This window comes from Perca flavescens, chromosome 21, assembly GCF_004354835.1.
Source record: "Perca flavescens isolate YP-PL-M2 chromosome 21, PFLA_1.0, whole genome shotgun sequence".
In the NCBI taxonomy this organism is placed as follows: Eukaryota; Metazoa; Chordata; class Actinopteri; order Perciformes; family Percidae; genus Perca; species Perca flavescens.
The window spans coordinates 3560810-3573851 of record NC_041351.1 but is presented as its reverse complement, the minus strand read 5'-3'; the positions used below and the strand labels follow the sequence as shown (position 1 = coordinate 3573851).

At 45.1% G+C, this 13042-nt stretch overlaps 1 protein-coding gene across 5 annotated transcripts in view; it reads right to left on the bottom strand.

Annotated features, from left to right (window-relative positions):
- Nucleotides 1-478: 478 nt before the first annotated feature.
- The window catches only part of plekha1b (pleckstrin homology domain containing, family A (phosphoinositide binding specific) member 1b), a 28496-nt gene continuing 15932 nt past the window's right edge, over nt 479-13042 (bottom strand). The window contains exons 9-13 of one of the 5 annotated variants that reach the window (XM_028568410.1): nt 11393-11457; nt 10878-10941; nt 9683-9772; nt 7688-7761; nt 914-1248 (exon numbers count right to left, since the gene is read on the bottom strand). In XM_028568410.1, coding sequence (XP_028424211.1) covers nt 990-1248; nt 7688-7761; nt 9683-9772; nt 10878-10941; nt 11393-11457 — 552 coding nt within the window. In that variant the 3' untranslated portion in view covers nt 914-989. Of the gene's footprint in view, nt 1249-2171; nt 2878-7687; nt 7762-9682; nt 9773-10877; nt 10942-11392; nt 11458-13042 lie in introns of those variants that run through there. The other 4 variants (XM_028568411.1, XR_003691361.1, XM_028568409.1 and 1 more) reach the window with 4 other exon arrangements.

Genomic DNA, 13042 nt, shown 5'->3' with positions numbered 1-13042 from the left:
CAAATTCCTTTTAGAAGCGCATGTGTCGCCCCCTGCTGGAATTCAATTAGAATACAGGTCTAACCCTTAAGTTAAGGGTTAACTATACGTTTATTTGACGTTTTGTATTGGTGGGGGGGACCCCGAAGCTCAACACCAGGGCAATACAAAACGTCAAATAAACTGGACGGGTCCCAGTGACCCGAAGGACAACACAAGGGTTAAGGAGTCGCCCCCTGCTGGAATTCAGATAGAATGCAGGTTTAAGGCACTTCCGCATTTGCAGCACTTCCCTGAACCGGATGCGTTGTCCATTAATATTAACAGTCAATGACCTTAACCCAGTAAGTTTACCAGAGAGACTGGCAGCCACAGAGTCCTGGCATCCGGCTGCCCTCGAACTCGTCCATGCTTCCTGTTTCCGCTATGTCGCACGCCGCTAAAAAAAAATGGTCTCGCACTCAAAATCCAGGCGAGGCCAGCGAGGTCTACGTCATATTGACTTCACATTGGCGCTCGACAGGTCGGCTGAGGTTAGGGTTAACGTTAGGGTTCGTGTGCTGATGACAGTGTCACGTCACTCTTATGTAGATACCTTCAAGGAAAGTGTTACTGAAAAAACAGCAGCGGAAGAAGGTCCTTTTTCACATGTGCACACACGTACAAACTAAAACGGCCCTCAGGAAGTTTTGTAGACGGCTCATTTTAGCCAGTCAGGTAGTTTCCGAAGCACACAGAGCAGTCTCATTACATGGAGCCTGTGTAGAAGTGTGTGTGTGTGTGTGTGTGTGTGTGTGTGTGTGTGTGTGTGTGTGTGTGTGTGTTTGTGTGTGTGTGTGTGTGTGTTCTCGTTGATCATCATCATCATCATCGTCAAATCAGAGTGATCTGCCGGTCGGTGTTCTCAGTGGTGTGACTGTTCAGCTGGTCCCCGCCACGGCTACCGGCGAACCCCCGCCTGGCCATTTCGCTGTGCCGTTTCCACAGGGATTCGTCCTCCTCCTCCTCCGTTATTTGGAAGAGTGCAGCGTCTCCTGCAGCGACAGGCGGGAGCGCGCCGACGGGAGGGGCATCATCACGGTCTGGACACCGCTTAGCCTCCATGGGAGCAGGCCCACGAAGTTGTCCTGGTGGTGGGTGTCCAGCGTGAAGCTGAGGGCGCGCGGAGGCGCCAACGGAGGAGGATTGTGGGTGGTGTGGTTCCGGGCCACAGGGGTAGTAGAAGGTGGAGTAGGATGTCGGAGAGGATGAGGAGTGATCGCTGCGTTCCTGGAGAGAGACGGAAGAGCGAGAGGAAGTGAGCGGCAGAAGGGAAAGATGGTTGTGAATGGCGGATGGATGGATGGATGGATGGATGGATGGACGGAGCACAGGGATGACTCAATGGATGGATGATGGATGACCAGTGCAGCGAGAGAAAATAAAAAAGGTAAAAGGGGAAACAGTCCGTCTTCGTTCAGACAAAAGGTAACTACAAACCTGGACCCTGTGTTCCTATGTTCCTGTGTTTTTGTGTCTGAGTGACTGATGGGAACAACAATCTTTGAGATTGGTCCAGTATTAAGTGAGATCAACAAGCTACACTGTAAGTTAATGGGACAGTTGTCCAGCTTGTATTTACCTTCACAAAAGTGCTCATTTTGCAGCTGACAGACTAATATTCTAAGTATCTGACAACATTATGGAAAGGATTTCTAAGGAGGTTGACCTTTCTGTTGAAGAGTAAGATCCTTTTTTTAAACATAAAAACATCCGCGAAATTGTGTTCGCTAAACCCACCAGACTCCATGTAAAGAAACAGTAATTTTAGCATCGTAAAATACACTTCATTCAAAGTCGACAGAAACAAAATAAAACGATGAAAAGCCGTTTTGGGTCGTCTTTCCACTTTTCCAACCATCACAACTCTAGTTTTGGTTGAAATAAACACATAGTTTACCGATTTACATGTGAGAATATGTTGGCTCTATACACGCTAAAAGTATTGTTTTTTTAAATGGAGTCTGGTGGGTTCAGCCCTAGCGACTTCAGAGCTATTTCTGGTTCTGATGCCAGTTACAGCGTTCACGCTTAATACTGGACCAGTTTCAAAAACTGTTGTTCATATCAGTCACTTACACACAAAAACTTAGGAAAATAGGGTCCAGGTTATTATATTACCGTTAAAATATGGAACTTTAAACGTCATCTTGTTCACCAGTAAACTTATTTTACTTAACTTTTGATATTTTAGGAAAATTCAGGTGTAGTTTAAGAAGAGAAGCGGCCAGTGGACCTGCCTTTGGCTTCCCATAAAATGCTCAGTATACCTAACCCTAACCCATTAGCATCTGACCCTTATTTAACAGCTACCATTGAGCTTTTGTCAGTGAAAACTTATATGTGCTGGTGATCAAGGAAACATTTACCTAATACAGTTTGACATGTAATTAGATTTTTTACATTCACTTCTGATATGAAAAGAAAAAACAACATGCATATCAGGTTTTAGACGTTAAAATGAAGTTCAGCAAACATTTGGTATTAGTACAGAAAGTAGATATAGCAGCAAGAGCCAGATCACAGCGACAACATGACACAAAAGTATGTGTCCAATGGGAATCGACCATTACATTTGACATGCCAGCTTAATTGCTGAGAGTCACACAATATGCGTCCAAAAGAAATGCTGTTTATCGAGACTGTACGACAAGGGATCATGCAGTTACAAGCAACACGTACGAACGAGTGATGCTGCAGTTGCCAGGGAGCAGGGCAGGAATCGAACAGCGGTTGCTAAGGAAGCGGAGAGGCAGTGGGGCTTGGTGATTGGACGATGAGCAGCGGTGGGAGGGGCAGGAAAGTAGGCAGCAGTGCTCATTTGGGGAAGGTTAGTACGTCACTGTCACACCTCACTCTCTGTAAAAGCAGGCGCGCACACACACACACACACACACACACACACACACACACACACACACACACACACACACACACACACACACACACACACACACACACACACACACACACACACACACACACACACACACACACACACACACACACACACACACACACAGAGGAAATACAGAAAGACACAGAGGGTTAGCGGGAAAAAAGAAAAAGCTTGTGATGCCTTTGGTTTGGCGAAGTTCTGCCGGGAGTCAGGAACGCTGTAAATGTTATTAATAGGTGAATAATGACAACATGAAAGAAAACAGCTGACATAGAGAGTAAAGAGAGGAGACAGAAATGAAAAAAAGTTCCTGAGACGATTGTTCGCGTTATGAGAATGAAATGGAAAGAATGGTTGACCCGATACATAGTGGATGGATGGATGGATGGATGGATGGATGGATGGATGGATGGATGGATGGATGGATGGATGGATGGATGGATGGATGGATGGATGGATGGATGGATGGATGGATGGATGGATGGATGGATGGATGGATGGATGGCCCTCGAAGTTTTCTGCCAACATAATGTGTGTAAGAAATATCAAAAAAAAGAGATGAGAAACTGGGATGTTATTGGACCAGTGTGTTAATCTAAATCAGATTAATAAGTAGATGGTGATACCTGGGTGGGACGAGTTATGATGGAGGATGAGGATGAAATGACCGAACATCTAATTAGGCTTCATCTAACGTCCACTACTACGTTTTCAATAAAAATAAATAAATAAAAAAAAAGATCTCTGTCCACATAGTTTTGAGCCTGACGTGGTCATACTGCTCCACAGTATCGGTTATTATGGGGCGTGTTTCAACCGAACCAGGAAAGAAAATGCCTCTGCACTCAATTGGATAGACCTACAACCAATCAGAGCAACGGTGTATGAGACGTTGCCGAATCCCGTAGGAAGGACGGCAAAAACATCTTTCTTCTTTCCGATCGACAAATGCCGTGATCACGGTTCTCCGTTCCTCTTTTAAAATGAATGTGCTGTCGATATCTTCTCTAACAGACGAGATGGCAGCCATCTTTGTTGTAAACAAATTCAACCCGAGCGCTCTTTGGATGACGTGTTTGATTACGTTACTGTTGATCATCTGTCCATCATCGTATAAAGCCCGCCCCCTGACAATCTGATTGGTCCAAACAGCTCTGGTTGGAGCATAGTCGCTCCACAACGGATCAAGTCCAGACCGAACTTCCCGATCTCAAATGTTGTGGGCGGGGGCTAAGTTCGGCTGGCATCCAGGCTACACAGTTTTAGCTCAAGCAGAAGAACTAATCGCCGTCCATATTAACGCTTCCGAAAATGCGTATCACATGACCATTCACACACACACACACACACACACACACACACACACTGGGCATGTGCGTCCCGGTGTAAACAGGAAGCAGATAGTCTTGACGTTTTATTATCTCGGAGCGACAACGAGGTGGAACGGTTACTGAAAGGTCTGGAAGCTACCTAGCCGATGAGACTGACTGACGTGTGGCCTCGTTTCCAAATGTCTCGCATGGACACGAGGCGGAAAGCGTAACAAAAGTGTTTGTTTTTCAAAAACGTAGTAGCGTAGATGTTGCCGTAGCTGCTTGTTTTATCGACACGTTGCCTATTTTGAGGAGCAAACTGAATGATGTTTGCATTCAAGATGAATCTTATATCCACAAACTGTCCCTCTGCTGTTCCTACGGACTCCAGCAGGCAGCGAGATGCCTCAAACCGTACAGCTAGCGGTAGCTTTAGCATGACAGAACACCACAGGGTTCAGTTGGGATACAAATACAAAGGCCTCAGGCTACATTTACATCGCTACGTTTTGGTTTTGAGGTGGGGTTTTGAGCCAAAAGTGATCTCCGTGCACGCAAGTGTTTTTATCTCCAGTAGAAGAACTAATCTCCATTTAAACTAACACGCCCAAACCAAAATATCTCATCAACATCCTGGTATACTGGGCATAAACAGGAGGCAGCGTGTAGACTCCGCCCGTTGAGTCAGAAGGGTTTCCAAATGTCTCCGTTTTAGGGGCTCGGAAACGCCAGAGCAGGGGGAATGAGAGGGGGAAACGCCAGAGCAGGGGGAATGAGAGGGAGAAACACCAGAACAGGGGGAATGAGAGGGGGAAACACCAGAGCAGGGGGAATGAGAGGGGGGAACACCAGAGCAGGGGGAATGAGAGGGGAAAAGTCAGAGCAGGGGGAATGAGAGGGGAAACACCAGAGCAGGGGGAATGAGAGGGGGAAAAGTCAGAGCAGGGGGAATGAGAGGGGGAAACGCCAGAGAAGGGGGAATGAGAGGGGGAAACACCAGAGCAGGGGGAATGAGAGGGGGAAACACCAGAGCAGGGGGAATGAGTGGGGGAAACGCCAGAGAAGGGGGAATGAGAGGGGGAAACACCAGAGCAGGGGGAATGAGAGGGGGAAACACCAGAGCAGGGGGAATGAGTGGGGTTAGTGTGCTTTTGATTTCTGAAGGAACTGACTACTGGACTACTAGATATTAAGCTAAGTACTTACTTTATTTATTTTTTGCTGCTTCTACTTTTCTCTTTGTAGCTTTGCTTATTTAAAGCTAATGTATTTGCACTTACTACTTGTTGTCTCGAGTTTGTACCTTCAAAGTTGAAAGCACTTAATTGTGAGAATGAGAAGGGGAAACACCAGAGCAGGGGGAATGAGAGGGGGAAACACCAGAGCAGGGGGAATGAGTGGGGTTAGTGTGCTTTTGATTTCTGAAGGAACTGACTACTGGACTACTAGATATTAAGCTAAGTACTTACTTTATTTGCGTTTTTGCTGCTTCTACTTTTCTCTTTGTAGCTTTGCTTATTTAAAGCTAATGTATTTGCACTTACTACTTGTTGTCTCGAGTTTGTACCTTCAAAGTTGAAAGCACTTAATTGTGAGAATGAGAAGGGGAAACACCAGAGCAGGGGGAATGAGAGGGGGGAAACACCAGAGCAGGGGGGAATGAGAGGGGAAACACCAGAGCAGGGGGAATGAGAGGGGGAAACACCAGAGCAGGGGGAATGAGAGGGGGAAAAGTCAGAGCAGGGGGAATGAGAGGGGAAACACCAGAGCAGGGGGAATGAGAGGGGGGAAACACCAGAGCAGGGGGAATGAGAGGGGAAACACCAGAGCAGGGGGAATGAGAGGGGGAAAAGTCAGAGCAGGGGGAATGAGAGGGGGAAACACCAGAGCAGGGGGAATGAGAGGGGAAAAGTCAGAGCAGGGGGAATGAGAGGGGGAAACGCCAGAGAAGGGGGAATGAGAGGGGGAAACACCAGAGCAGGGGGAATGAGTGGGGGGAAACGCCAGAGAAGGGGGGAATGAGAGGGGGAAACACCAGAGCAAGGGGAATGAGAGGGGGGGAACACCAGAGCAGGGGGAATGAGAGGGGGAAAAGTCAGAGCAGGGGGAATGAGAGGGGGAAACGCCAGAGAAGGGGGAATGAGTGGGGGAAACGCCAGAGAAGGGGGAATGAGAGGGGGAAACACCAGAGCAAGGGGAATGAGAGGGGGGGAACACCAGAGCAGGGGGAATGAGAGGGGGAAAAGTCAGAGCAGGGGGAATGAGAGGGGGAAACGCCAGAGAAGGGGGAATGAGTGGGGGAAACGCCAGAGAAGGGGGAATGAGAGGGGGAAACACCAGAGCAGGGGGAATGAGTGGGGGAAACGCCAGAGAAGGGGGAATGAGAGGGGAAACACCAGAGCAGGGGGGAATGAGTGGGGAAACGCCAGAGAAGGGGGAATGAGAGGGGGAAACACCAGAGCAGGGGGAATGAGTGGGGAAACGCCAGAGCAGGGGGAATGAGAGGGGTTAGTGTGCTTTTGATTTCTGAAGGAACTGACTACTGGACTACTAGATATTAAGCTAAGTACTTACTTTATTTGGGTTTTTGCTGCTTCTACTTTTCTCTTTGTAGCTTTGCTTATTTAAAGCTAATGTATTTGCACTTACTACTTGTTGTCTCGAGTTTGTACCTTCAAAGTTGAAAGCACTTAATTGTGAGAATGAGAAGGGGAAACACCAGAGCAGGGGGGATGAGAGGGGGGAAACACCAGAGCAGGGGGAATGAGAGGGGGAAACACCAGAGCAGGGGGAATGAGAGGGGGAAACACCAGAGCAGGGGGAATGAGAGGGGGAAACGTAGCAGAAGATGTTCCTTTTTAAACCAAAACGTAGCGATGTAAATGTAGCGTCAGCTGGACACAGAAAAGGGTGACCAGACGTCCCGGAAAAAAAATCCCGAATCCTGGCCTAATTGTCCCGAAAATTAGAGCAAAGTCTCAAGAGCAGACTCTCGAGTAGCCTAGTTCTAGTCCGACTGAACATTAAAAACTGTTCATGGTGGTTTTTAACGGAGTCGTCCTGCAGCCAGCTCCCGTCATCACTTGAGTTCATGATTTTAATGATTTCTTTTATTTGTATTTTCGGGTTTACAAGACAACACAGTTGAGTTTCTGAATAAAAATAATAAATAATTTTGGTGCGGAGTTTTGAAACTCATGTTAAGTGCAGGCAGCCACGAGAAGGAGTGATTGGATTGGATGTTGCTGATGTTAAAGAGCAGATCATGACAGTCAGTTAAATTCCTGAATAAAAATAATGAATAATTCCCCCCCCTCCCAGTCTCGTCCCGAATTTTACCCATTCTCATCTGGTCACCCTAACACAGAACCAGGGAACTCCTGTAGTGTGCAGGGTAAATGCTCGGTAAGGGGAGGATGGTGGCTGGGGTTAATAACGGTGGAGGGGGGTCACATACGTGCTGCATTCACCACCGCAGAACGGCGTATACCTCTGTATACAAGGGCTGGACAGCCTCCTGGCCTGACGGACCTGGAAACAACAGTTTACAGCACAGCTCAGTGACAGTCACGTGAAGAGTAGGCACGGGCCGGTACGATAACCTTCAGGGGAAATATCACCGTTTCACGCTATGTATATCACAGCTTTAAAATCTAGTCTTTTTTTCAAATGTCTGGGAAAAAAAAAAACACAATGGTTTTTATTTTGAAAGACAATGCACACTGGCAGGCAGAGGGATTACTGCACCACTCATGAAACAGCAGCTCACACCGTAGGAACGGTAGGACAGAACATCGTCGGAGTGGTTTTAAACCGTGACTTTTTCAAACCGCGGGGTACCTTGAAACCGGTAACCGGCCCATGCCTAGTAAAGAGCTCCTTTTCCAAAATAATAGACATCCATCCATCCACAGAGGCCTGACCGCCCCGAGGACAAGCCAAACAGGAAGTGTATGTGTGTGTGTGTGAGCATGTGTGTGTCTGTGAGCGTGTGTATGTGTGAGAATGAACACGGTAGCACAGAGTATAAGGTGTGTTCAGACAGTTTGTGCAAAAAAAAAAAGAAAGAAAGCAGTTGTCAGGGTGTTAAAACACATTTCAATCATCATCATCATCATCATCATCATCAGGTTGTGAAACTCCTAAAAAAGGAATAAGAATGATAACCCATGGACAGTGAGGTACAGACAGACACATCACAGACTTACCACAACACGTACAATCACCTGATGACAAATATAGAATTATTATATTTCTAAACATGGGATAATGAGATTGAAATTGAGCATCTAAGTTATCTTAAGATTTTTTTCGGTGAATAAATGAAAATAGTTGAACTCAAATGTTCAACGTTTGAAACCTGGTTAAGTTTCTCTGCTGCAGTACCTGCTTCTGCCACCAGATGGAGCCATTTGACCTGATTATATGGACCACATAGTGTAGAGCTCCTTCAGGTGGACTGATGGGACCTAAACAATTTCAATCAGGGACCAAGGAGCCCTTAAACTGAAAAAGAGACGCAGCACGGACCCCCTACTACATATATTGTATCAAATTAAAAGTTGCATATTAAACTGGGCCTACAATAACGTGTGGACAACTTAAAGCCTTTATACATACCTTTTTAGTGCATAGAATTCTGAGCGTGGCGTTTCTGTTACATTTCTGTTGCGTGGCCTGAGCGTGGCGTTTTCTATGTCTTTTCACCCCAGAAACGTGTCTCACGCCGCGCTGCTGCTGCTGCTAGCCTTGTCGGTACGTATGTTTCCAATTTCCTATTCTATTTTGCCTGGAAACGCTTTCAACACGCTTCGCGTGTTGCTTGAAAAATAGGCGTTGGTTCTATATTTCTAGCATGCACATGTTTTCGGGCCTGAAACGTGCGTGTCACGCAGGCAGTGTGTAGGCTCTAACCTGTTAACATGGGAGCCGAAATAAAAACGGACCACGCAGGCTGTGTGCAGGAGCCTTCAGGATGAACTGTATCTGTGGATCTCAGTGACTACCTTTTTTTTTTTTTTTTAAATAGGCTGATTTATATTTGCCAATAATGTCTTGGATTCATGTGAAGACATTTTAATTCTTGAATAAACTTTCAAAAGTTGCAAAGAAACTCCCTTCATTCATTTAGTACCGTAAACGTCGCCTACGATTACATCTATTTTTTGCAAGTTAGGCAGTGTGCGGGAGTTTCTCTGCAACTTTTGACCTACTTACCCTCCTCCGACGCACCTGTCTCACATTATAGATGTGCAAAGTATTCTTCTGTAATAAAAAAACTTTCAAAAAAGTTACAATAATTTGGTCTCGGTTTATAAATCTCTCAATTTTTTTTTTCCCAATTACACCACCCAGTATTCATATTTTTTTCCACGTCTTATGTTGCTGAGTTTAAACTTCTAACATTTTACCAAATCTACTTAATGTCCTTTGAGTCGGAGAGGATACCTACAGAGTTAGCGGAGCGTCCGGGGCCGCGCTGAGCAACGATCGCCCCTGAGATGGCCTTAATCCAGCTGTGCATGTCCTCTGGACTGTCAGCCTGAGAGAGAGAGAGAGAGAGAGAGAGAGAGAGAGAGAGAGAGAGAGAGAGAGAGAGAGAGAGAGAGAGAGAGGGAGAGAGAGAATTTAGTGTATCATTTTGCCTGGTTTTATTGTTTTTCAAAAGATACATCTGAGCTACGATGCTAAAGCAGTCATTTGTGGTTACATAAAGAGCTTTACTACTGCAGTGCTCATAATGTTACGATGTTAAATACACATATATAACGTGCTTATAAAGAAGCAATAAACAACAGATCTATTGAGAGATGAACATAAATGATGAAACCTTCAGAGGAAACAGCCTGAGAACCAACAACATGACAAATCATAGTGAGGCTTTGTCCTAGAGGGTGACACGGGAATCAATTGTCGCCCCCCATCCCATCCCGTCCCGAGCCCACGGAAAAAAAATACTCCCGTCATATCCCGATCACGTGACTGCATCCCCCAAAAAGTCCTGTCCTGAGAAAGACTCCCGAATCCCGTTCCGCTCCCTATGTTGTCTGAAGTTATCAACTGTTGCGGACTCTGTCGTGGACACCGCGAGCAGGCTCGCACGCCAGCCGGTGGAAAAGAGAAAGAAAAAGAGCCGTTGTCCGTCGCTGTCTGGAGGATAACTAGCCAGCGGATATCACGTGTGTGCGTTTGGTTAATCGCGGTCAAATCACTGAGGTTGCCTCGAAATTTAGGCTACACTATACATGCATTACCTGCGGGCCTAGGCCATTTCATTACGGAATTCCTAACGGAGATCTTCTCACACTCAAAACACACATTTCTCCGTCCCGCTCCCGTTGGTTTCTACGCTCTATCCCGTCCCGATCACATTACCAACGGCAGGAAAACCATGACCCGCGGGACCCCCGAAAAATTGTCCCCCTCTACTTTGTCCAGACTGTTGGATCCAACCCTCGCCATGTGTGTTAGCCACAGGTGTAATTCATAGGGGGAATTGGGGGGTAAATAATTATAATAATTTCCTTTACATATTCAGAAAAATTCACCAGAATGCAGAAAAATAAAGTGTCTGATAGTCTAAATTTCAATTTTGCTCTCAACCCCCACCCCACCCCCAATGTTGAACCCAGAATTCTGCCCCTTACCTGTATGTAGAAGGTTCTGGAGCTGGTGACCATTTCAAACAGGTTGTCCCTCATCATCAGCTCACTGCACAACACAGAAGACAAGAGGGACAGAGCAGCAGCAGCAGTTATTGTTAAGGAGCTGCCATCAGCTACGTGTGCTCCCTGACCTCTGTTTAGGGCTGTCCTCGACTAAAGAACTTCTTAGTCGACTAACACTTATACGATTTTGTCGACTAATCGATTTGTTGATTTAATCGACAGAGCTGTGCGCTTTGAGAGGTGGTTAAGACTGGAAAAGCACAATATAAATGTAGTTAATTAACCATCTGTAAAACTGAGTTTTCCACAATTAATCCTGCAAAAGCACCACTTTAAATCTTGTGTTTACCATAAATGTGCTCAGAAATTTCTTGGAAATGAGTAATTAAGCATGAATAAGCATAAAAAATGACTTATCAACTAAAGAAATCTTAGTCGACTAAGACCAAAACGAGCGATTAGTCGACTAATCGACTAAGAGGTGGCAGCCCTACCTCTGTTTGCACTCCTGCACTTTGTGGATCTCCTTCAGCGGGATGACTCTCAGCGCCTCCCTCTCCTGCAAGGAACAAGAGAGGAACAATAAGTCATGGTTAGGGTTAATGTGTTCATGACAGTGTCATGTCACTCTTATGTAGATACCTTCAAGTAAAGTTTAACCAAACTAAATTAGACTTAGACTTCTCTTTATTGATCCCTTTGGGATGACTCCCGCAAGGAAATTAGATTTCCTGCAGCAGATTTAGCATCTTACAAAACACTCTTTAAATAGAAAAAAGACAAAAAAAATACAGTATAAGAATAACAATAAACTTTAGCTAAATAAAGATCAATATATATAGGTATATAGGACTGTGTATGTGTTATTATACAGTTAATAAATAAATGACATTTAGCATAAACAAGCAGTTAAGAGCAGTTAGAGCGTCCAGGTATGTATGAGAGTAGATTACTAATAATTTATTTCAGTGTTCTGTTCTGTCCTCTTCACCCCGAGTGAGGAGTTGTACAGTATGATGGCATGAGGGACAAAGGAGTTCTTGAGTCTGTTGGTCCTACACTTGGGAAGGAGCAGCCTTCCACTGAACAGGCTCCTCTGGTTGCTGATTATACCAACTTTTGTGTTTTTAAGATTATTTTTGGGGCATTTCCGCCTTTAATGACCAGGACAACATCAGTGTGCTGCCAGTTAAGATCTGGATCCAAGGATATTATGAAACATGGTTCTTTGTCATGTCTGTTAATACGTCTTCATCTGTGTACTCTATGTGTAATTGTTGCCTGGCTCTGTGTGCATTTTTCTTTTTCTTTTGAGCGGAGCCGCTCGGGAACGCAAAATGAATTTCGGTGTGAGCTAGAGCTGGACAATATATCGATATTATATCCATATCGTGATATGAGACTAGATATCGTCTTAGATTTTGGATATTGTAGTATCGTAATATGGCATAAGTGTTGTCTTTTCCTGGTTTTAAAGGCTGCATTTCAGTAAAGTGATGTCATTTTCTGAACTTACCAGACTATTGTTACTGTTCTATTATTTGCCTTTACCCACTTAGTCATTATATCCACATTACTGATGATTATTTATCAAAAATCTCATTTTGTAAATATTTTGTGAAAGCACAAATACTCGACACTACAATATCGTGGTATTTGGTCAAAAATATCGTGATATTTGATTTTCTCCATATCGCCCAGCCCTAGTGTGAACTGAGAATAGAGCTGTAGCGCATCGTGGCAGTAAACTAAAACGCGTTGCATAACCACAGGGGTAGTTCATTCTGCAGACGAGTCAACTGTGTTCACATGCAGTCCTGCACGTTGATGAACCAGTTCACTTTCAGATTCTGGGTCAGAGTTTGGCAAGAATTCAGCAGACATGTGGTGGAGTAATATCATAAAGATCCAGCCAACAATCTGACACACTAAATAGGAAGTTAAAATAATGAAATATGATTGAACAGATCAATAAATCATACAAGAGACTTCTGGGTTTTCCCTGTTGAACTATGTTGAGACACACACACACACACACACACACACACACACACACACACACACACACACACACACACACACACACACACACACACACACACACACACACAGGGTGTGTCTATTTAAGTGCACAGACAGGCTGC